The 24,803-nt window shown below is 32.9% G+C and overlaps 3 protein-coding genes and 1 long non-coding RNA gene across 7 annotated transcripts; 3 read left to right on the top strand and 1 right to left on the bottom strand.

Moving 5' to 3' along the window:
* Positions 1-338: 338 nt before the first annotated feature.
* On the bottom strand, positions 339-3,494 carry LOC141671170 (uncharacterized). Of its 4 annotated transcripts, none has more exons than XM_074477305.1 (4): positions 3,388-3,494; positions 3,216-3,275; positions 2,169-2,402; positions 1,675-1,831 (listed from the first exon to the last, which is right to left on the bottom strand). In XM_074477305.1, the coding sequence occupies exons 2-4, from the start codon at positions 3,231-3,233 to the stop codon at positions 1,718-1,720; spliced, it is 366 nt and encodes a 121-aa protein (XP_074333406.1). In that variant the 5' UTR covers positions 3,234-3,275; positions 3,388-3,494; the 3' UTR covers positions 1,675-1,717. The 4 variants fall into 4 exon arrangements, with proteins under 4 accessions (XP_074333408.1, XP_074333407.1, XP_074333406.1 ...); XM_074477304.1 differs by having other exon boundaries at positions 3,216-3,284; positions 3,388-3,488; XM_074477307.1 differs by lacking the exons at positions 1,675-1,831; positions 3,388-3,494 and adding an exon at positions 339-726 and having other exon boundaries at positions 3,216-3,369.
* A 4,744-nt stretch (positions 3,495-8,238) lies between these two features.
* LOC141670609 (ABC transporter F family member 5-like) lies at positions 8,239-13,265 on the top strand. Its single transcript, XM_074476542.1, has 9 exons — positions 8,239-9,244; positions 9,778-10,119; positions 10,422-10,562; positions 10,671-10,850; positions 10,985-11,140; positions 11,794-11,895; positions 12,003-12,131; positions 12,672-12,776; positions 12,872-13,265. Exons 1-9 carry the CDS (start codon positions 8,345-8,347, stop codon positions 12,965-12,967), a joined length of 2,151 nt encoding a protein of 716 aa, XP_074332643.1. The 5' UTR covers positions 8,239-8,344; the 3' UTR covers positions 12,968-13,265.
* Positions 13,266-14,330: 1,065 nt separating this feature from the next.
* Positions 14,331-19,193, top strand: LOC141672950 (uncharacterized). The gene is made up of 9 exons (XM_074479646.1): positions 14,331-14,483; positions 15,021-15,124; positions 15,211-15,294; positions 15,386-15,483; positions 15,890-16,194; positions 16,862-16,909; positions 17,418-17,652; positions 18,440-18,641; positions 18,755-19,193. The coding sequence occupies exons 2-9, from the start codon at positions 15,032-15,034 to the stop codon at positions 18,836-18,838; spliced, it is 1,149 nt and encodes a 382-aa protein (XP_074335747.1). The 5' UTR covers positions 14,331-14,483; positions 15,021-15,031; the 3' UTR covers positions 18,839-19,193.
* A 547-nt stretch (positions 19,194-19,740) lies between these two features.
* Positions 19,741-21,448, top strand: LOC141670948 (uncharacterized). Its single transcript, XR_012554849.1, has 2 exons — positions 19,741-20,394; positions 21,088-21,448. It is a non-coding gene; the product is annotated as an uncharacterized LOC141670948 (long non-coding RNA).
* Positions 21,449-24,803: the final 3,355 nt, after the last annotated feature.

Genomic DNA, 24,803 nt, shown 5'->3' with positions numbered 1-24,803 from the left:
CTTGACCTTGACATGACCTGGGTAAATTTGAATGATGGTGTTCATGGCATTATGGGATTTTTTTTTGAATCGAGTATTAATACTTCTTGTTTCGACATTTTAGTTTAATGTTTCTGAAAAACGGAATGTCTGAAATAACTAGTTTTTGTCAGAAACTTAACCAAGTGTAGTTGACACTTGATACATCAGAAACTAGATAAGTGTCCTTGATCTTGTTTATAATAGTCATAAGTTCATGATCAGGTTTATAATTAAACACGCCCGGAACATGTTTACAGGTGCATAATTGATCTCTGAACATTAGCATAAATAGTTCATCTCCTTTGTATCAGACAACATTAAACTAGTTCAATTCAACTACCAAATAATTTGAGTTCTTAACATACTGTATACTGGCATGAAGAGAATTCATATTTAAGACATCGAATTAGCGCAAGCTATAACATTAATTTCCATCATAATTGTATTGTATCCATATGCCATGATATGAATATACTACCAGCATTGTTCCAAAATATATCAAGGGGCCTGTGACCTTCCCCGGATTCCTGCTGACACACGACCTTTGTAGTTGTTCTTAAACAAATCGCGTTACAAGACATACGACCTTTGTAGTTGTTCTTAAACAAATCGCGTTACAAAAAACCTTGAGCACCAGAAAATTGTTCACCGAGCAGTTTCCGCTTTCCTGCAGCAATTAAAGCAGCTGAAAATGCTTCTTCTTCTCTGTAGAACGACAAGACCACAGTCAAACCAGGGTCACAATAGCATAGTAACGTTATATATTCTTCAAAAACATAAATGTTGGTTAAAAAATCGATATTTGAAGGTAATGCAGGTGAATACTAGAACAGAATACAAATGTCTTGATATGATTTATTTGATGTTCACATATATCCTTTCATAAAAACCAGATACAAGATACACTCCTATATCTTATGGCCCCTGATAATGTTGTTTGATGCATTAGTAATCAACTTGATGTATTCTGTGTATGGCTTCATTATGAGCAACCCTACTTGTTTCTACTTGTTTCGAGATATGCTAGCAACTTGCATTTTATTTCGTGCCAGATCATTACTCCCTCCGTCCCGTTGATTCTTATACGTGCACTGTTTGTACGTATTTCGAGGTTTCTATAAAGTATAGTTTCATAATGTTTTTTTAAAATTATTTTTTTTGAATAAAAGTTTAAACATGAAACTTTTATTCAGAAAAAAAAAATTTAAAAAATATTGTGGAGTTATACTTTAAAGGAGCATTGAAAAGCGTGCCGAAAAATAATGTATAGAATTCAATGGGACAAAGTGAGTATCAATTAATCATTCAAGTTGCAGGCAAAAATGCCAATAACTGCCCAACCACCTCACATGATCACTCCCAACACATAATCAAGTCACTCAATGCTATCTAAAATATGTGCAAGTCTATGAACAGCAAGTATTACAATGGAGTGCAATCAATGAAGTGAACAACCTACTACTCTTGTACTTGTATTCAAGTCCACAGTCTTGATCCCAAATCTGCTTAGTTCCCCACTCCTTTCTTCACAGCCAACAAAGAGAACATTCGTTGTATATATGGTATACGGGGTCCGGTCTACAGCAATCGTACGCTACAACATACCATATTGCGGTCTTTTTCCGCCATAAGTGTAAGGTAGGGTTCCTGGTGTAAATGCATTGGGGCCAATATTTACACATACCGCGGCCAATATTTACACATACCGCGGTCGTTTACCGCAGTATTGTTTGTTATAAAAATCGCTTGCCCTAGACCATTTTGCCTTTGCCGTAAATAAAATATGTTCATTTAAGAGAACACAAGGGACCTGAATGTACAATCTTATCATCACTTAAAATTGAGTGGAAATGACATGTTTGTGACTCGAAAGTGGAAGCAGTCGTAACCAACTGGCAAATAGTGGCAACAGTGGAACCATCCATGAAACCACAACTGAGAAGTATGGTTAAAACTAAATTCATAACCACATCAGTTTTGGAGATGAAGAGACATTCTAAAGTCAACATGGTTAATGCTTAAAAACGTGTCCTAGCAGGGGCATTAAATTTTCTGAACATTTCTTAATTACTTGCAACAACAAACAACCATACCCTTCCTTTACTAGACAACACACAGAGAGATGAGCAAAAACCAGGAAAACTTACAGTTGGAGAGTGGTCCTGATTCCAATCATGAACAGTGTCGACTTTGCTCGGTTTAGTGCTGTTAGTGGAGGAAGAGATGAGCTCTTCTTCATTTCCAAGACTGGCTCTGGAAACATCCCTCTTATTCTGTTTCCTCATTTCTCTAATCTTTGAGAAATCTAGAGAGTAATCCGGTACTTGTTCCTTCGAATCCCAGTCACCAAACTGTGGCACCGATAGCCATGGCTCATTTTTCTACAAACAACACAAGATCAAGCTCTCATTACATCTAATGAAGAACCACCAAAAAGTTATACAATTTAAGAAGTAATCAAATGAAATGTACCACATAGATTCTCTAGCATATTAAATTTTGAGAAACCCCTTTAAACAAAAATTCAAAGATAATTAATCATGTCGAAATCGAAAAAACCAAAGTCTATCCACAAACCTCACTCTGTCCCCTCAGCCCCCGAAAGATCATGATTAATTTGTTGGCGCACTTGGTAATAAAAAGCCTATTTTCTGAACAAATTTGTCACATATATTACAATGGGGGACTGGATGTTATGTATAGAAAATTCTAGCTTAAGTCAAACCTATGAAGTATTTAACCATATTAATAGAGCCAGTGTCTGTGATTAGCCTAGCCTGATATTAATTGCAGGCTTGAATCTTGACAAATGGAGTATTAAGAATGTTAAAAACCTCCCAGAAAACATATAAATACTAGGATATACACAAGCTTCATGTAGACCTTGTGTACTTAAAATATAATAAATGGTCAAGATGGTGATCATGACATGACATCCACTTAATTAGGCCAATCTCAAAAACACACTTATATGTTCCTTGACTTGTGTTCATTTTCTTAGCAAAAAATTAACAATAAAGAAAATTTATGGGGAATCATCTATATTAACATATAGCATAATCAAGATTCATGCATGAACTGAAAGAATGGAAGAAGAAAATTTGCAATATTAAATTTATATCACATATGTAAGTAATAAAGCAAAAAAAATACAAATTTGAGCATGGGAAATAGAGAAGGATCAAGAATCTTACTTGCTTATGATCTTCCATATGAACTGAAGATGGAGTACAGATGCCTTGTGTATGTCTAATCTGCAAATACTAAACTAACTATTTAAATATATTTAAAGATATGAAGAGGGAGAGAGAGAGAGAGAGAGAGAGAGAGAGAGAGAGAGGGAGAGAGAGAGAGAGAGAGAGTTACTTGTTGTGGATTTACAAGTTGATATTTGTACAAGTGAAGCAGTTGAATGACAGAGATATTTCTGGAAACTTGCTATCTATGACCTTCTCCTGTTCTACACCATATCCATTTGTATTTTCTCTTATATATGTATATAATATAACTATATAAATAATTATTAAATTTTTTTAATTGATTATACACGACACGTTGGAAATCGAACTTTTAACCTCCCGTAAAAGTTACAAATAATAATTTTATTGAATGAAAATTTTAAATTTGTTAAAAATAATTCTATAAATTTTTAGATAACGGGACTGTGACAATGTACTTTTGATCTCGGCAAATGAATATTTTCTCTTATAATTATTAAAGTTTAAGTGTATTGAGATTCTTTTTAATTTCTCATTCAGGCGCCGAAAGAGAAATGATGATATTATTGAAACATATATTTGGTAAAGTCAGAACTATGATGCATAGCACAGTTACACAGTTGCAGGCATCAGTGGCCTGCAATATTTGACTCATTTGTATAAACTAAAAGAATGTAGACTTAAGCAGCCATATTTTGAAGAAAAATAAAACGAAAAACAAAGAGCAATACCTTTCTTCTTATTGCTAAGCCCGCGCACACGTCACGAGTGCTTGACCTTTTTTCGAGAAATCAAGATATCAACCACTACATCAAACTTTCATTCGTAAACAGAAGTACATTTAGCTAGACTACACCTGTAAATATATTACTAAAATTATAGAGAAAAGTTCACTTCTCTATCAAAGAGGAGGTTTGAACCTCCACATAAGAGAGGCTATGTTATTTACAGACTATGTTACATTTTTCTTTATCAGATCTTTAGGACTCCAGATATTTGTACAAAAAGGAACAAAATCGAAATCGATACAATTCTCAAACTTAAATGAAGATTTTTGTCCCAAAAACTCTCAAAAACCTCCTACTGGTCAAATATATTTTTGAGCTTCTATTCACAGGAATAAAAAACCTTTTAATTCTGGATTACTTGTGGTGAGCATACTGTAGCAGACTTGAATTCTCTTGAACTCAGGTTATTATGTTTATAGAACTAAGTATTAGTTACTGTTGAAACCAGTAATTCAATGATGCATGGTTAATGGTGTCATATGGTTTCTTCTAGACATGAACTGATGTACATGGTGAAACTAAAGCAGATCCGAATGTTGAAGAGTATAAGATCTTGTTCATGCCTTCCTCTAACGTCTTAAGGTTTTAGATGGACTACTTAGTAGACAAGGGTAAGATCATGTTCATGTCTTTCTCTAACGTCTTAAGGTTTTAGAAGGACTACTTAGTAGACAAGGGCATCGACCAAAAAGCTGATTCAATCGTCGTCTCAGTATCCATTTCAAGCAGCAGAGCTTCCAATTCTGTTCCTTCTTTGTGCTGCATTGTGTTGGAAGCATTAGCAAGCCCACCATTCTCTATATCAGATACTAAACTAACTTTAACAACCACTCCTACTACTGTTGTTTCCTTTAAAAGCTGATTCGGAGGCCAATCTCCCTTCTAGGACGTCTCCTCCAGTTTTGTGGCTTGCTTCTCCATGTTAGCTCAACATTCTGCAATCTTTAGTACATTCTCCGCTTACTTGTTCTCAGACCAAGGTTCCGATTTTTCAACTATGCCACCTAAAACAATTGTGATCATTTGCCAACGTGCCCCAATGCGCGCTCTTAAGTCTTAACCAGAGTAACACATACTTTACTGATGGCCCCTAAACTATTTCTTCATGTTAACCACAATGCTACCAAGTCTTTAAATTTACGTCACACAAATCTTCGCAGAAATATCGAGTAATTCTTGAATTCTTCCACTCTTTCAGAAGGCTGCACATTTGATACTAGACCAGTTCTGTTTTCCAAGCCGCATTGGCCTGAGTATCTAGCATTCTAGCCACTTCATTTCTTACTAGTTACTTTGAAATGTAAAATGCACCTTGCAAAGCCACCATATTTTTTTTCTTGCATTGTGTATTGATTGTAGTCATCTGCTGACTGCTGGACAATTTCAACAAGGTCTTGGGCCTCCGGACACCGGCGGGAATCGGACCTAGTTGGTCGAAGCAACATCCGGGGACTAATTAGTTAATCGGGATTAATCTGATCATTAATCGGAACTAATTTAATATAATTTTTATTTTTAATTTATAATACATGTAATTATTTTACTATTTTCATTATACATCAATAATTTTTATAAATATTTATACAAATAAATTTAAAGTAAACACAATTCTTAAAATCTAACTTATGACTTGAGGTCAATTTAAGATAAAAAATTAAGAAAGTTTATTGTTTAACCATTTAAAATAGTAAATATGTATACGAGACTACTATTTTTCTTAAATGTTTTACAAATTTATATATTTTGATTTTTATAATTTTACAAATATTTGTTGACCGATTAATCTAATTTTTGATCGAATAACTCAATTTTTGGCTGATTAATATAATTTTTGATTGATTTTCGTAAAAACGATTTTGACCCGATTTTCGCTTAATAAGTTCGATTTTCTACCGAACAGCTTTAATCACCAATTAATTTCAATTAATCGTCGACTTTTAGAACACCGGTATCACGTTAGCCATGAGTGCATGATACTATTATTACATGGGTAGTTTAATAAAGAAATAATTTAATTTAATTGAGCGTAAACAATATTTTTGAAAAAAAATTATTAGAGTACGAGGCTATGTTATAGATTTTGACCGATTTTTTAAAAATCACCAAAACATTCTCCAATTTTTCAAATATTGCAAAATAAATGACAAGTCGATATCTCAATCATTTGTTCTGATTTCCGAAATCTCCTTAATTAAATTAATTACTGTTTTTAAAGGGGAGAGAAGATGGAGATATAAAAAAAATAAGAAGATATAAAACTGTGACCTACGTGGTAAATATAGTACCAGGTGTTTATATCACACGTGGCATTACAAGACTGGTTGTAAAAGATTCTCCGCAAAACCTGAACCACAAATATGAACGTGTGGTTTGGCCCCGGCGTTATCTCTATATTTTCTTATTATAATCGTCAACACATAAATCGGTATTAGTATATCTAAAATTTGTAACTTGCAAGTGTTAAGTAATTTTGCGTGTTTTGATGTAATTCAATTATATAATTTGAAGTTTTTTAAAATATAATAAAATTATTATATTTAATTTGTTATATTTTAGATTAGGTAAGAGAACTCCAAGTTTCAAAATTTTTATAATTATCACAAAAAATTAAAATTTAGTTGTCAGGATCCACCATAATCACAAGTTACATATAAGTTAGATAACTATGTATATAAAAACATTAATTACTACCAAATTTAACTACATAACGTATAGTTATGTAATAATAAATCAAACACAAATTTTTTAGTTATCTTAAAATTTGTAATTTTCACTTAATTACATAAAGTTAAAATTTCTATGTAACCAAGTAATTGACAAAATAAACAAAGTCGATATATTTGTATTACAATCATTAACAAATACTCAAAATCGTTAATTATTGAATACTACTAATCTTAAATCCGAATAAATATATATTATTTCCGTTTGTAAAATTTTGAAATAAATAACTTATGATTTAAAATGAATAAATGACTTAAAAGTGATAAGTAGATTAATACTTATAAGTTATATAAGTATTTGGATAATCTTACTTATAAGTCAAATTATTTTTACTTATATAAAATAAAATAAACAAATTTAGCCTATTTTTACACAAAATTGACAAAAATAATCAATTTCTGAAAAGTTGGCCAACTTTAGCCGATGGGATACCCAACTGTCAGTGGAGTATCCACTTTATACAAGATACTGACGGTGGAGTATCCCATATATGAAATACCCAACTATCAGTGGAGTATCTTATATAAATTGGGATACCCAACTGACAATCCAATCTGCCAAAATTGACCACTTTTTTCAGAATGACTATTTTTGTTAAATTTTTTCAAAAATCGGTTATTTTTGTTATTTTTTCTACTTTTTACATATAATTATCTTAATTTATGAATTTTAAATTAGATTAATATTTAAAAACATGTATTTTAAAATTAAAATTAATAAAAAAGAGAAATATCAAAATAAGTTGAAAAAAAGTATATAGTTACTAGCATTTAACTTATACATTAAAATTTTAATTTATAAATTAATCCAACAAACACTCGTAAATAAGTTATTATGAGGTTTATAAATGATGCAAACATGCCATTATCTCCCTAACTTCATGTTTTTTATATATTCGATGTAGGGGACGGAGACTCGTCAAATATTTTAAATCTTTTATAAATTATAATTGCCTAAACTATTTTAAATTTACTCTTCTTCTAAATAAAAATATGATATTCAATTTTTTATATAGAAAATATTAAAAATAAATTATGAAAGTGTATTTCATAATAACGTTGAAGTATATATCAAATACTAAGAAAACCAAGTTGTACGCAGGAAGTACCATTTAACTTACAAGATTATACTAAAGTCTCATATATAATTAAAATTGGAAATGAAATTTAGTTAAAATATTTTTATCTCTAAAACTCATATGAGAAATCTCATAAATTTATGACCACACGTGTGGTCAATGAATAGTAACAAATTTTGATAGTAGTACAGTAGTTTATTGTGTCACGCAACAGTTATACACGTAATTCTCATCAACATTTCTTACAATCTTAAAATATGTGGTGCAGTATAAATTTAATTAAAAAAAATATGTGGTCTGTTTTAATTTACTAAAAATAATTTTATACTACTATCTTAATAACTTCCAAATAATAAAATATCTTTAAATTAATATTACAGCATTTTTTTGTATTAAATTTCAGACAGTACTAATAACAGGCACACAGACAATTCTTTTGTTGTTTCCATGAGCTAAGGAAAGATAAGAGACATAGTTACATACATACATACAGTTTCTGTATCTATCTATCAGCCATGGATTTAGCCACTAAGCTTCAACTCATAGACCTCAGTTCATCATTCCTCACCGGAACATCACTCTCCGATGCTCGGAAACCATCTTTCCGGCAACGTTTCCGGCCAGTTTTAACTCAAATACCGGCTCAATCCATCATGCCCACCAAGTGTTCGATGAAATGCGTAGCTGGGTTTAATGCTAGAAATACTAATTACACTAAAAACCCACCTAGATTATCAGCTGTAGCTGTTGATACAGCTGAAACAAGTGTGAAAGATGATATAGAATCGTTGTTTTCGAAGAATTCTTCTTCGGAGAATGTCGATTATAAACGGGGGAATAGACAATCTGGGAGTGGTGCTTCGAGTATTTCGTCTGGGGTTAGGTTAGAGAATGTGACTAAGGGTTATAAGGGTGTGACTGTGTTGAAGGATATTAGCTGGGAAGTTAAGAAAGGCGAAAAAGTAGGCTTAGTAGGTGTTAATGGCGCGGGGAAGACGACACAAATGAGGATTATTGCTGGGATGGAAGAACCTGATTCGGGGAATGTGATCAAGGCGAAATCGAATATGAGGATATCGTTTTTGAGTCAGGAGTTTGAGGTTTCGTTGAGTAGGACGGTGAAGGAAGAGTTTATGAGTGCGTTTAAGGAGGAGATGGAGATTGCAGGGAGGTTGGAGAAGGTGCAGAAGGCAATTGAGGGTTCTGTTGAGGATTTGGAGTTGATGGGGAGGTTGTTGGATGAGTTTGATTTGTTGCAGAGACGGGCGCAGGCTGTGGATTTGGATGTTGTGGATGTGAAGATTAGTAAGTTGATGACTGGACTTGGGTTTGCAGAGGAGGATTCAGATAGGTTGGTGGCGTCGTTTAGTGGTGGGTGGCAAATGAGAATGTCGCTTGGGAAGATTTTGCTTCAGGTTTGTGATTGTGTTTTTTATTGGTAAATTAATGTTTCATAAGTTAGGCTCCTTAGGTTGTAGAAGTTTGTGCTGTGTCCTTATTTGAGCTCTATAGACTATTACTATTGAGCAAAGTTGACTTGTGGTTATATTGACATGGTGTATATAAGGAATTTATGGTGGTAACTTATAAAACTATATTGAAACTTCCATCAAAGAATTTTTTTGCTTATAGGACTATGTGCATGCAATGTGGAGTTGTCTAGTTTTGAAAGTTTGGTCTGAATAGAGTGAGTGACTTTCTTGCAGCTAGTAACATTACATATCATTCATGTTCGATTGATGATTGAGCTAAATATGTTCTTTTTCAAATTTAGTGGAATTATAATTGTTATTGGATGTGTGTTAAACTACTGGTTGTCTGTAGTTGTTGATGTGCACACTTCAATTGCGCTTTCTATATTGAAAATTGTTTGTTAATTTGCTACATCTGTAATATGCATCATAAATAAGAGATCTGTTTTTGACTGGATAATACATAACATATGCAGGATCCAGATTTGTTACTTTTGGATGAACCTACCAATCATCTTGATCTTGACACCATTGAGTGGCTCGAAGGTTATCTGAATAAGCAGGACGTGCCCATGGTTATTATATCTCATGACAGGGCTTTCCTTGACCAATTATGCACAAAAATTGTTGAAACTGATATGGGTGTATCCAGAACTTTCATGGGGAATTATTCTGAATTTATTATCCAAAAGGCAGCATGGATTGAAGCTCAATTTGCAGCATGGGAGAAGCAACAGAAAGAAATTGAGCACACTAAAGGTTTAATAACCAGGCTAGGGGCAGGAGCAAATTCAGGACGTGCCTCATCCGCTGGAAAGGTACATTGGAGAGCTAATTTTCATTTCTACTTATTAATGGCCTGCTGCAAAAAATGGCTGAAGCCATGCAATTCATGAAGCAGTATTAGTATTTTGTAACCTTTCCGACATATATATCCTAAAGTGAGCTTGATTTCGATCTTGGCTTAACTTCGAATTATTATCAGAGGAGGGGAGGACCAAAAAACTATGCAGAACGACGAGTCTTCATCCATCTCAATAATTTACTTTTACAAGTATCTAGCCGAATACTTTCTGCATATATTATATGTATGCTAATCTGTGTTTCTTGTGTGAAACAGAAGCTGGAAAAACTTCAGGATGAGGAACAGGTTGATAAGCCATTTATTAGGAAACAAATGAAGATCAGGTTCCCTGAGCGCGGAAGAAGTGGAAGAACAGTTGCAATGATCAAGAATCTTGAATTCAGCTACGGTGATCAGGTAATAAATTCTAAGCTCGCTTTTGAGAAAGAGCAGAACTGATAAGTACTAAATATTGGTATGTGTAACTTACTTGTGTGCTACTTACCTTGTTGATTGTTTAACCAGGTTCTCTTCAAGAATGCAAATTTAACAATTGAAAAAGGGGAGAAAGTTGCTATTCTTGGTCCCAATGGGTGTGGGAAAAGTACATTGCTTAAACTACTAATGGGATTAGCAGAGCCAACAAGAGGTGAAGTGTTGCTTGGAGAGCATAATGTGTTGCCAAACTATTTCGAGCAAAATCAGGCATGTACAAGTCAGCACCATTTTTATATGTGACCTTGTAGTCAGAGTAAATTTAGGTTTGTCAGTTGGCTGGGGTTCTTATACTATTACAAATAAAAATATATACTTATGTGAATAATCTATCAAATTTTCAGGCTGAAGCACTTGACCTAGATAAAACAGTGCTGGACACTGTAGCGGAAGTAGCAGAGGACTGGAGACTGGATGATATAAAGGGGCTTCTTGGACGTTGTAATTTCAAGGCTGATATGCTTGATAGGAAGGTCTCTCTTTTGAGTGGCGGTGAGAAGGTAATGATCTAGTTGTTTCTACTCTTTTTAAGCGGATTCATGTAATGTACTGGTCACCTTACCTTAATCGATTACGCTTAAGGAATTTTGTATTTTTTTTTTCTAAAATAATTCTTCATAAACTGTATTGAGTGTTTAGTCTTATTGCTATTAGCCATATTCATTTCTATCTGTATCTTTCTTCACATCTGTTATGCATGTCACCCAAGGTGAAGTTCCAGAAATTTACCAGGAGCAAGTTAATTGAATATGTTATATTAAACTACATATGACATCATATTATCATAATAAGAACGTCTGTTATGCGAAATAGCCAAACTTTTATTCTTGTCCTGTAAGCTGTTAAGAAGAGGTAAAGTGGTAAACTGGTGGTTAAGTTTTTTTTAGAACTATTGTTTACTTGGTCATACATCATAGCCCTTATACGAGCATTTTTGTTTCATAAAAGTCATTATTAAGATTAGAAAGAGATGAAATGTAAGAACATCTATCTTATTGTGAGTGTATACAATATCTGTATGCGGTTGCACATAAACACTACAAGCCACAGAAGGCACCTGTGACATTTCTGTAGTACTTAACTTTGTTTAGTGTCTCTTACTCTAGATTACTATTGTTCAGCTGAATAAACCTGGAATCATATACATTTTCAGGCTCGCCTTTCCTTTTGCAAGTTCATGGTAACACCTTCTACATTGCTAGTTCTGGATGAACCCACCAATCACTTGGATATACCTACAAAAGAGATGCTTGAGGTTTGGTGATTGTTTGCTTTTCTGTGTGTGTGATTTAACATTTTGCCGTCTCACATATTATTATTTTGTTTTTCCTTCCTAATTTTGTGGCTGTTCTTTAATATTAGGAGGCAATATCGGAGTATAAAGGAACTGTCATTACTGTTTCTCATGACCGATACTTTATAAAGCAAATAGTTAACAGAGTTTTAGAAGTGAAGGATGGAAATCTTCAAGACTATATGGGCGACTATAATGTAAGTCTGCATTGTAGCAGTTAATAATATATAATATTGAGCTTTAATGCCTACATAGCATACCATAGATGGAATGACCAGTTACATGTTTAGCATATGGGAAATTTCTCTGATCGTCTTTTATACAATATAGAATGTTTCATGCCGTTTCCTCCTCTTGTTGGTTCATTTTGTACTTCCATCTATCTGTGTGTCATCTTAGTCTGACCTCCTATGAAATACCACAGCAGAGATTTAGAACTCTTCACCACCTACCATAATTTTAAGCAGAAGTGTACTAAATATCTCTAGCCTTAATATATACATAATTCTTTGACTACTGTACCTCTTGTTTCCATTAGTGGTTCTGTATTTCAAGTCCACACATTCATATGTGAGTATACTAAATCTCATTACTAGTGGGGATGCTATTTACTAAATCGAGCAGACATTTGTTTCTGTATAGACTGGGACTGAGTTGGTTAAAATGTATTAAAAGTACAGTGAACTTGTTTCTGCTATATATTGCGATTTTGACTGACAAGAATTTCCATGTCACAGTATTATCTAGAGAAGAACCTAGATGCAAGGGAGAGGGAACTTGAACGGGAGGCTGAGCTTGAGGAAAAATCACCAAAAACAAAAGCCAAATCCAAAATGTCAAAGGTAAAATTACCTCCACTAGACATCTTTTTTTCCATGTTTGATGTATACAAGTTTAATGTGACAATAGTTGACAATTCTATGTACAAAATTACCAGGCTGAGAGGGAAGCTAGAAAGAAGCAGAAAGTGCAGGCATTTCAGCAGGCAAAACAGAAGTCCAAGGGAATGAAGAATGCTAAAAGGTGGAAATAACTGAACTGAGTTCGCCTTCGACCAACAGAACTGCTGATCGTCTGTATAAAATTCTAGGTGGCCCTGCGCGAGCTACCCTCGTTGATGTATATATAACACGTTTAGGAATATCTCAAATTAAATTGTAGAATAAAAGCTTGGATAAGGTATTACATATTCTTTGTATTGTCTGAAAATCATGCTACATGGTTTATGCAGTTTTAGCACTGGAGGAGTCTTGGGAAATATTAATTCATTCCAGTCTCCCCTGTATCTTGAATATTGATTCTTATAATTCAATGTTTTTGTTTTTAGTACAGTTGGGAGTAGAGCATGTGACCAGTGATACATTCCAAACTTTCTTGTTCTGTTGTATTAGATTGGTTCTATGCAATTTTTAGATGCTGATTTTTTTGTCTTAGAATGGTTCTATGCAATTTTTAGATGCGGATTTTTTTGTCGAAAATATGCATTATCAATAATCGATTGCCAGAATCTCGAAAAATAACTTCAGTAAAATCTTGAATTAAATTTTTGTCTAATTCTGAAATCAGTAAAAAGTACCCTCTGTTTTTTTTAATTTATTGCGTACTCCCTCTATATTTTTTATGATTTTGACTGTTGCACACATTCCGATATATTTTGATCGGTTAATTAAAAATATAATTTTTAAAAAATATTTTTGTGAATTAAAATATAAGTAATCTACTTTTATTTACAAAAAAGAAATTTATAAATGATAATTTTAATTATGCGGTTAAAATACAAAATGTGTGTAAAAGTTAAAATGATAAATTAAAAAAACAGGAGAGTATGTTTTAAACTTCGGTGCATCTTCAAAATCAGTTGATCCCCCAATCGAACCTGGACATTAATTCCAGTAAATAAATAAATTATTTTTATTAAAAAAATTGAAATTGTTCCTGTAAAGACAAGCATAATGTTAATTTTATTATTTGATGAGGCTCCAAATAACAGCAACTTCAACAATAACTTAAATTATACTCCTAAGTTAAATTTTGAAGAAATAAATTTCAAAATTATCTCCAACAAGCTCCTCAACACTCCTCAAAATTTAAATATCTTCGAATGCTTTCTCAACAATAAGGAGTGATACTTCCTCTTAAATTAGTTAAATAATAATTTCTCTCCTCCCCGCGTACTCAAGATGATTAATTTTGTATATGTGTATATGTACTTAACTACTAAAAAATGAATAAGAATTAAGTTTAAGGAGGATAGTTGAAAAAAATGTGTAAAATTGGCTCCTAAATTGTTAAGAGCTAATTTATTTATATTATTTAAAGAGAGAATGGGATGAGATTGTTGGAGTTTGTACAGACTTTTTATATTTATTCAACTTTATTAGTTTAATAGATAATTATTTAATATATTTTGATTTGACGATATAAATAATTCCAGAAAAAAAAAAGAAATTGAAAAGCAAGTGTTTTTCATTCATCTCCCCCCCATACCGCAGCTGCCGGAATATAGCCGCCAAACAGCCAGCTCCATCAGGCCAGCCAGACTCCCCAAGGTACTCTCTCTCTCTCTCTCTCTCTCCCTCCCCCTCTCTCTCCCTCTCTCCCTCTCTCCCTCTCTCTCTCTCTCTCCCTCCCTCTCTCTCTCTCCCTCTCTCCCTCCTCTCTCTCTCTCTCTCTCTCTCCCTCCCCCCTCTCTCTCCCCCTCTCCTCTCTCTCTCTCTCTCTCTCTCTCTCCCCCACCCTCTCCCTCTCTCTATGTGTGTGTTGTTGAATGGTGATTATATATTTCCTAATTGTGCTATGCCACTAAGTATAAAAATGTGATTTGTATACATTAATTAATCATGTAACAGCTTGCATTTGAAACTAATCACATACATTTACTTTCTGCTTAAAAACATCTACATCTTTTTAGACTCTATTAATTTGAACTGTGTGTGTAAGTTTTGTTATTTAGTTGTTATATGTTTGCTAATTACCTTACTCAACTAATTTTTCGAAATGGAGTTTTTATCATTTTACTGGCATTACTTCACAATGTATAATTGCGTTCGAATTAAATTAAATCTTTCACCTTTTTATGTTCTTAGCTTAGCAAGATATGGAACAAGTTATTTTAGGCATGCCAGGACCGTGGGCTGATGATTTTTATGAAGCATCCGACCATTATACGACAAAATTTGGTGGACTTCCAGTAAGTAGTTTCATCTAATATGACAACTTATCGTGTTGTTAGTGGATGAATTGTTTGAAATACTTAAATTGTTATACTCTTTGCAGGATTGGCCCGTTCCAGATATGGTCATCCCACACAATTTGCGTGTGTGCACGTCATGTGGAACTAGTCTATTGCTAGTTGCGCAGGTTTGAATAATGGAAATTTATTCGTGTATTATTTTTGATGATATGGATTTCATTTCTTTACTTTCTCTATTGTTTTGAATTTAACTTTCAGATTTATGCTCCAGTATCAACTAAGACCTTGACAATTGAAGAACGTCAAATCTTTGTTTTTGGATGTACATCAGCAACATGCGCGGGCGACCCTGAAAGGTCTTTCAATATTATTTTTCTGAATTATAACCAAAGAATTTACTAACTCTTTTGACAATTATATATATAAGGGAATGGGGCTAATAACCAGATAATCGTTATTAATAAATTTATTTTCTGATATATAATTAAAGAGATATGAAATAGTCAATATCGGCAATTGTTTACCACACTTGTATCATTATCTTTGTACATTATGTTTCTTCTCCCCAAGTCAATTAATTATTTCTGATATATTTTGATTTCCCTCTCCAATGTCTGTAATCTCTCAGTAGGAACGTGTTTGTCATTAAAATGATTTGCTTTTCATTCCCAAATTTCTGTTGTTATATTTTATTTTCTCTATAACTTTGTTTCTATAAAAGAATGCACAATATGCCCTGTTGACTATAATTTATCCGAGCAGCTGGAAAGCTATACGTGTTCAAAGATGTAGCAGTAGGAGGACTTCAGAATCTTTTGGAGTAGAGGAAGTGCTCTTACCTGATGCTTCTTGTCAACCTTCAAATGCTGATTGGCGGGATGACTTTTGGTCCTTTGATGAAGGGAATGACGATGATGAAGATCTAGAGGAGTTAGGCAAGGCACTTTCTGAAGCTGCAAGCCTGGCTTCTCATTCTAAAAAGGAAAGCCTTCCTCATCACGACGAGGCAATAATAGTTTCCTCATCCACTAATCAAACAATAAAATTAGCTTCCAAAGATACAACAGGTACATATTGTGCTTCATGGGAAAGAACTTGTAACTAGTAATTTTATCTTTCCAAAAAAATGTTATTCAACTATGTTATGTTTAAGTATGTACCTCTGTATGGTAGTTCTATGGTAGGTTATTACCAGTTGTTATCAGGTGACATGCAAGTGGTCTCTGGTTCCCATTATTGAGCTACAATTTAGTCAGGTATTACAATTACGCGAGGAAGAAGTTAAATTTACACTGCAGCCAAGAGTACAAAAATAACTTGATCTGAAATTTCATAGAACACAACTTTCTCAGCCGAGTAGACAATCACAAGAATTTATGACAATGTATGGTTCCAATACTTCCAAGCTTAAGCAGACTCCAGCATAATTCAGTGGTGTGGCTCATATCTAAGCATATACTTGGCAGCAAATTTTAATTTTTGAATCCCATAGAGGTGCATGTTAAAACCAAATACTGTGAAATTGTTTTTCCAAAGTAGGTCATATCTGTATATCTGGTTGAGATATGCCTGCTAAATTATCTTATCTTAGAACAAATTATTGTTATGATGCCTTTTTTTAGCGGTGGCAGGTGGCGACAGTGATTGTGTAAATGCTAGTTGTTGTAGGTATTGATATATCGTAAAATGCGAACATGATACATCTTGATTTGCAAGTTGTGGAAGGTATTGCAGGTGGGAATGCTGCCGCTAATGTAAACAATGGCGATGCTCTGGTTCAAGGTGGGTCAGCAAACAATTATATTAACTCTTCTGAGATAGCCACTAATGTGGATGATTAAAAGTGCGGTAATTAAGTAGTAGTTGAGTGTGATGGTTGTTTCAATTCTAGTGTATAAATCAGGTGGTCAAACTATTTTGGCAGAAATGTTGAAGGGGATTTGTCCCTAATTTTGGCAGAAGTGTCATAATTGTTTGCGGCATGTTAGTATGGAATATAGGGCTTTATTATTTCTTTAATTGCTAACGTACATCACTGTTGATGTTGACAAAAAAAAGGGAAGATTCCTATTCGCGTTAATTCTCCCTTAATTCTCTGAAGGATTCAAACTAAGAATAGTTAACAGTGGAAGTAATGGAAAATGCCTGCATTCTTTTGTCACGTGATTATTTTTACTTGTTACAGCAGGATACTTGTAATTAATAGGAGTATTTACCAGTAACTTTGTTTTTTAATTTAAGTAGGCTACGGTTTCATCTTATAGTATAACTATGTTTACATCTGTTGCAGTTTTGCCTTGCTTTTATGTTTATATTCTTGAAGAGGCAATCCAGAAAGATGTTGCCTCGGTTTGTTTGAGCTATACAGCACTTTCTATTAAGGACAACCAAGACTACCCTGATGACTCTGCATCACAAGAAATATGGGATCAGGAGGCTTATGAATATGATAGAGCTTTAAATGCTAGCAGGACATACCTGAAATTCAAGAAACGAATAGATGCACATCCAGAACAATGCTTCAGGTAAGGGAACTGAAGTACTACTATACGCATAGCAAGGCTAGCTTTTTAACATCTTTTGGTAGTTGAGTAAAATGTAACTCGCTAGAAGGTTAAATATAATAATTAGGTTGTCTAGAGCTTCACAGGATTTTGCAACCTACATGCTGCTACTACCAACTTTGTCGCTGTTGTTTTTAGAAATATATTGTTCCAAGTTGTATGACTTTTAGACTACATAATTGACTTTTGAAAGCTCACAAACATATGTAAGAAATAGTTAGCTTGTAATTTGCTTCCTGATTAGAAAAATAAAAAAACTTTGTTCCAGAGTTTTGAAATTAGTTGCTTTATATCAATCCGGTAAGAGTGTAAATTGGGTTACGATCATTTTGTCATCCTATGGGTTTTTAGTTTTTTGTAGACTGTGAGCGAGTCCATCTACTTCGTTACTATTTTTGTTTGTTTGCGAAGTTTACTTGTGCACTTGTAACAATATTCTATTGATCTCTGTACTTGCTTTAGATCTGTGAGTTCTATAAATCTGAACCTCATTATTGTCATCCTTTTTTTGGATTTTGATTAAGCTCAGTAACAGAAATTTAACTACTTCACACACATGCCCTCCGTGAGGCTCGAACCCTTGACCTCTATTACCAATACTACAATGCTAGAGAACATTTTTGTCATTTGGACTTTTAAAGGGATCTACAATTACCTCAGAAGTGTTAAGAACAAGACAGGATTAGAGTACTGTACATGGTGCCATTCTCATTAACCCTTTTTACACTTCATGCTACTAAACGTGCAGATATTCGTATGGTGGAAAGCCTCTACTGGCTGCTGAAGAGCTCAGAGATCCCGGAAGATGTGAGCTCTGTGGTGGATCCAGACACTACGAAATGCAGCTAATGCCTTCGCTATTATATTTCTTACAGCAAGCAACAACTAAACACAATTATACTTTAGAGAATTGGAACTGGATGACCCTACTTATATATACTTGTTCTGACGTGAGTTTCCAATATCATAATGCATTAGAATCACGACATATTCTGAGCATTGTTCATGCCAGTTTCCAGTTCATAAATTGTATATATGACCTTGAGTTTCTTCTTATCCTTAGAGTTGTTCGAATCCCGGGGAAGAAACTTCCAGAGTCGGTGAATGGATTGTAGCAAAAGAGGCTGTCATGCTGCAAGGGGAGTAGCATCTGTAGAGTTTTTCGATATACATATAAACCCTGAACATTGCAAACCAGGTAAGAAATTTTTTCACTTTCTGAGGAAAAGGATGTAAGCAGAGCAGCCGTTTGTATTATTCTATGTTACTTTGTGCGAGGTGTTCATTAGGGGGGGTGGGGAGGTTTGTGCAGATGAACACTCATGGTATGCTTCCCAGTGTAGTATTAGTGGTTTCATTTGTGTGTAATCTCATTTTTTGACCCTTCTCTTTAAGCGCTATATAAATTTAAGAACAGGTAGAGAAAATTTGAAGATCGTCCCCGACTGTTTGAATATCTTGAAGATTGCTGCAAATTACTACTCTCTGGAATTGTGGAAATGAATTCTGTTAAAATATCATTTTAATTGATGCTAAAATACTGGTATTGTAATTTAAAATGCAAATCTCGTTTTCCAGCATTTTCCACAAATTCTCCTGGATGTTCAGTAAGATTTATCTATTTTTTTTAACTGTAATATGAAAATTTGAAAAAAATTTAAAATAAATATGAGTGATAAATCCCGATATTATGCCTTTAAGAGGATTCGAAGTAGAAGAATACTTATAAATTAAATAATTAAATAAGTGTTTCGAAATTTTTTCTTATAAGTCAGAATATTTTTTTTTCTTAAATAAACTAAAATAAATAATTATTAAATATAATTATCTTAATTCCTAAATTTTATGTTAGATTAAAAATATATTTTTTAAAATTGACGTTCATAAATCAATAAAAAATTAAAATAAGTTGAGAAAAAGTACGTTTTTACTAACATTTAATTTATTAGTTTTTTAGTTATAAATTTAATTATACAAATATGGTAAATAAGTTGTTATTTGTAAGTGATGAAGTTATAAATTCAATTATAAGCTGAATTGATAAATAGGGGCAGATAAACTGTCACGTACTTATAACACCATAACTAAAAGCCAATTTTCAGGGAAAAAATATATGTGGAAACTTTTTTTCTGTGACACGTGGAAGTGCAGGATGAGGACACGTTACTAAAACTCGATATCATAACCGATATAAAAAAACACATGCCATCATCTCATCACGACCCAGAACATTAATCTAGGATAAATACGGACAGCACTACAAACCCGGTACTATGTTTATTCATTAAATTCATGGTACGTGTTTGAAAAGTTCAGCTTTCAGTCCGCCTAGCTACACGATATATCCTCCACGTGTCCCCCCTTCTTTACACATCACCATCTTAGCAACATCTATCACAATCATCGTATTTTATCACAACACATGTACAGAAACATATTTTACAAATCTTCATGAAACATTTGCAAAAACAATCTGGTTATGGAAAAATCAAGGAGAAATGTTGTTGTGTTCATATTCTCGCTAATCATAATATTACCTCAGATAATGGCCTCCACAGGTGCAGTTGAGCAAGGAAAACAAAGCATCTCTGATAGATTTAGAGATGTGTATGGTATAGTTACAGCTTCCTCCATGTCTTCTTTGCACAAGCTTAAATCTCTCATCAATGATGTTCAGCAACAACTTTTCCCTCCCAATCTCGAGTAAGTTTTCGATTTCTAGCCCACCACTGTTATTCATCTTTTCGCTTCTCGTAAAATTAGAGAATAACTGAATAAGGTTCTTGAGGTTACCTCAGGGAACTTAACTAAAACGCTATCATATGAGTTACATGTTGAGTTATCAATGACTCTAAAATATTAAGATGTTAGAGGAAGGTTTTAAACGGATCTATATTATATTCTAACATTAAAAGGAGAATTATTTTTGCCTTCTGCTTCCAATTATATCAGTTTGTTTGTAACGAACTTATCACTGTATGACAAAACTGTTACAGTAATAATATAAAATATTGAAAGGAGTCTTCACGATATGGTATCCGAGTTTAAGTTTTCGAGTGAGGGAAGGGTTGGGACACCCGTAATCCACTTTTTATTCAAAAATGGGTTTTCGAGTGAGTTTTCGAGTGAGGGGAGTGTTAAAATAATAATATTAGGTCATGAAAAGGGTCTTTTTAACTCCAGTTCATTTTAAATAATTGTTAATTATTTTTGGAAGTATATCGATTGGTTCAGCTATATATTGATACAAATATACATATAAAATCTGAGTTAGCCAGTAAAATTGTTAAACTGGGCGATTAATGATTAATTTGTTTTGTTTTTTAGAGCGTTTGTAATTAAGTTGAGACCGTTTGTAGTGAAAAATGTGGGGTAAGTAATGAGAATGAGTTTCAGTTTCAGGCCAAAGATTGAAGAAGAAGTAGACGAAGAAGGGGCAAAAGAATGGATGAAAGACGCGGTGAAGAAGAGTGTAGGATCGACCAAATCGACGGTGGAGGAGACCGCGAAATCAGCAGCTAGCGCGGTGGAGGATGTGGTGCACAAGACAAAGGAGAAGGTATCAAAGAAGCATTGCACTGGAGATGCTTGTTCTCATGATGAGCTTTGAATTCTGAACAAATATGGAGATACGTCATTGAGTATACATGGACGTAGTTGGTGTTTTTGTGATTTATAAAAAGTTTTAGGAGTTCAAAACATGTAACGTTGATTCAAATGTTGTTGGTTGAATGTGATTTTGGATTGAGATGAGTTAGTCATATCATGTTAATTATGACAGGCTTTGTGCACTTTGTATGGGAAAATGTTTCGCTCATTAAATTGGGTATAAAATTTTGCTTAAAATCATGTTAGTTAAGTTTTGGCTTGAATGAGTTTTTATGTCACATGAAATATCACCGATTAAAGTATCACATTGATTAAAGTATCACATTTATATTATTAAAAAAATAAAATATTAAAAATTTGATTGTTATTTCTTGGTCACTTAATATCAAAGTTGTTACTTAATATCAAAGTTGTTATTTAGTGCTCACTCAATCCATACAGAATAATTTTAAAGATGAAAATCGTTAAATATAATTTTAAAAATTATTATACAAGAAATATAAGATTCGAATTCTATCAACAATATATTAAAAAAATTATAATAAATATTCATAAAAATAACTGTGGTGTATTTTAAAATTATTATACTGTAAAGTTATAAGGATTGAATGTAAAGGTATAAGGATTGAATCTCAGCAAACAACAATAATATATTAAAATTATATTTTATAATATAAAATGATAAAAACAACATACATCACAGGGTTACATATACTAGTCTTATTTATTTGTGAGTGATTTAAAAGTTTGTATTCAATTTTGATTTTTATGCATGTAATACGGGGAGATAACTTTGAATTCGAAGAACAACAATAAGATTATATCTAAAATAGCCAATCTCGAATAATCAAATTTCCGTAAAATCAAACTTTGGCATATAATTTCTTATAGACTTAATTATAACTTAATTTTCAAAATATGACATGTTTTATATATAATTTATAAAGGAAAATTAATATATTTTAACCCTTTAATGAAATTTGCATATTTTAATTTTTTTTTTAAGTTTTGATGGTTATTATATCCATAATCATATACTTTGACGAAAATATTATTCGTCAATCATTTCCTTATCATTTTTTATTTATTGAACAATATATATAAAAAAAAATTGAAGCGCAATAAAAAAAGACAGATGAACAAAATTAGTTATTATAAGAATATATTTAGCAATCCATATGTACTTGATATACTATTTTCATTAACTTCATTTTCAAATTTTTATACTTTGAAATTTCTTTCCCTATATGCAATTTTTAATTAATCATATACCATATTGTATTTTATCTTTACCACGCTCTTTATTTTTATCAACAATGTTTTAAAATTAAATATTTTTCTTTATTTTTGGTAAAGATATTAAAGGATTCGAATTCCATCAAATAGGTATATTTTGTTATATTCCATTATATTTTCAATGAATCTTATTGGAATTATAAATTTAATATATAGTAAAATCTTGCAAAATTATAATATATTATTAGTATCACAAGATATAAGATTCGATATATATTAATAAACTAATTTAATTTTTATAAACTAATTAATATTAATGATAGTATTACAAAATATTTAAATGTGAAGTATATTTAAATAATTTATTTTAAAAATGATTATAGGATTAACGCGTACAAAACTCTGGCAAAAATATGGTATTGAAAAAAATATTTAGCAATGAAGCGTACGAAACTTGTAATTAATGAGTAAAAATATACAATTTTTTATTTAAAAGTTAATGTGTATCTCGGATCATACAATGTTATAATTAAACTTCGCTATTATAAAAGAAAATACAGGATTGAGAAACAGGTTGTTCGGATTTAAACAAGTCTATATTGGTGATGGGAAAGGGGTCACATAAGTAATTTAGCATTTTATTATTTCCTATTTAATAAAATAGCGAGCCTAGTATTACTAAATAGCGAGTCTAGTAGTACTAGCGACACACATGCGCCGAGTGAGACAGAGGTCGAGAGAGAGAAAGAGGAGAGAGCGAGAAAGAGAGAGAGGAAAAAAGAGGAGAGAGAGAAGGATAGAGAGGGTGACGGAGGCAGAGAGAGGGAGAAAATAGAAAATGATTATGAAAAAATAGAAAGATAATGGGGCTTATGAGGATAAGGAAGCTTAGGTGCATGAAGGGGAGTCATAAAGTAAGTTAGATTGTCCGCGGTTCGAGAAAATTGATGTTGTGCAAGTTGACAGGAATGATGCGGTTTGGGGGTAAGAAACGATCAATGAAGAGGATAGTAAGACAGCGTCAAATGACGAGATAGAAATAGGGGTGTACACGGATTGGGTTGGGCGGGTTGGGAGAATTTAGCAACCCAATTTAATTAGTTCGGGTTTTCAAAATTTCAAACCAACCCAAACCGTTTAAATTTTTAACCCAAACCAATTTGTATTGTTCGGTTTGGTTCAATTTGGATCGGTTTGATCGGTTTATTAAATATACAAAATTAATATAAAAAATTATAATAAAACATTAGGTTTCAAAATTTAAAACACTTGAAAATAGTTAAAAACAATATTACAATCCTCCATATTAAATAGTCTTAAGCATCTAATTTTCAATATCAAAAGTACTAATAATATTGCTTACGCTTTAAATATTGGAATGAATCATAAATGCAAAAAATATAACACTAATCAAACATCTATTGTTATTACGAAATGAACTATGAACACGGAGGTTATAAGTTACATTTAAATTTAGAGATATATGGATATATGTAAATGGCCTAAACATAATTTTGGATTAACTTATTAGCATGTACATATATATTTTAATCGGGTTGGGTTGGATTGGTTTAAAATTATCGAAAACCATATCCAAACCAATTAAATCGGGTTGACATTTTTTCAACCCAACTATATATCGGGTTGAAAAAAATCGGTTTGGTTCGGCCGAAATAGGGTCGGTTCGGTTTGAATTGGTCGGGTTGGCCAAACCGTGTACACCCCTAGATAGAACGGCCTAATCATCTCGTTGGTGTAGTAATTGGGTGCAAGTTGTACGTGTACGCTGGAAATCCGATCCCCCTCATCCCTATTATATTGTTGACGTTCCCATTATTTTACCTCGTAAAGACTTAATAGAGATATTTGGAGCTTGCAACTTTTTTAATTTTGGATTTCAAACTTCTTACGAGAATATTTTGACATTGAGAAGACAAGAGCAGTTTAGCAGTTTAGTATGAATATATTGAAACCTGAAATTGTGTTTTAGTGCAACAATGAATAAAAGTAATTTGACAATGTTTGGAAGCTGCTGGACACATCGAACCACAAGTCCTGGAATTTGAGGATAAAGATCAATATTCCTGAATCGAGTAAGGCAAACTGAGCGGTTTCATCTACAGAGGTAAAGTATCTCCACTTAAGAAGGGAATTCGAGGAGTCTCGGGAACCTGGTATTGGCAATCCGTAGCCAATCGAAGTGTACGAAACTCGGCATACTCCGTGCAAACCGACACCTCTTCGTCATCAGTATAATCAATGCTAAA

Source organism: Apium graveolens, chromosome 7 (assembly GCF_009905375.1).
Source record: "Apium graveolens cultivar Ventura chromosome 7, ASM990537v1, whole genome shotgun sequence".
Taxonomy (NCBI): Eukaryota; Viridiplantae; Streptophyta; class Magnoliopsida; order Apiales; family Apiaceae; genus Apium; species Apium graveolens.
The sequence above is the reverse complement of the archived record's forward strand: the minus strand, read 5'-3'. Positions and strand labels throughout refer to the sequence as shown.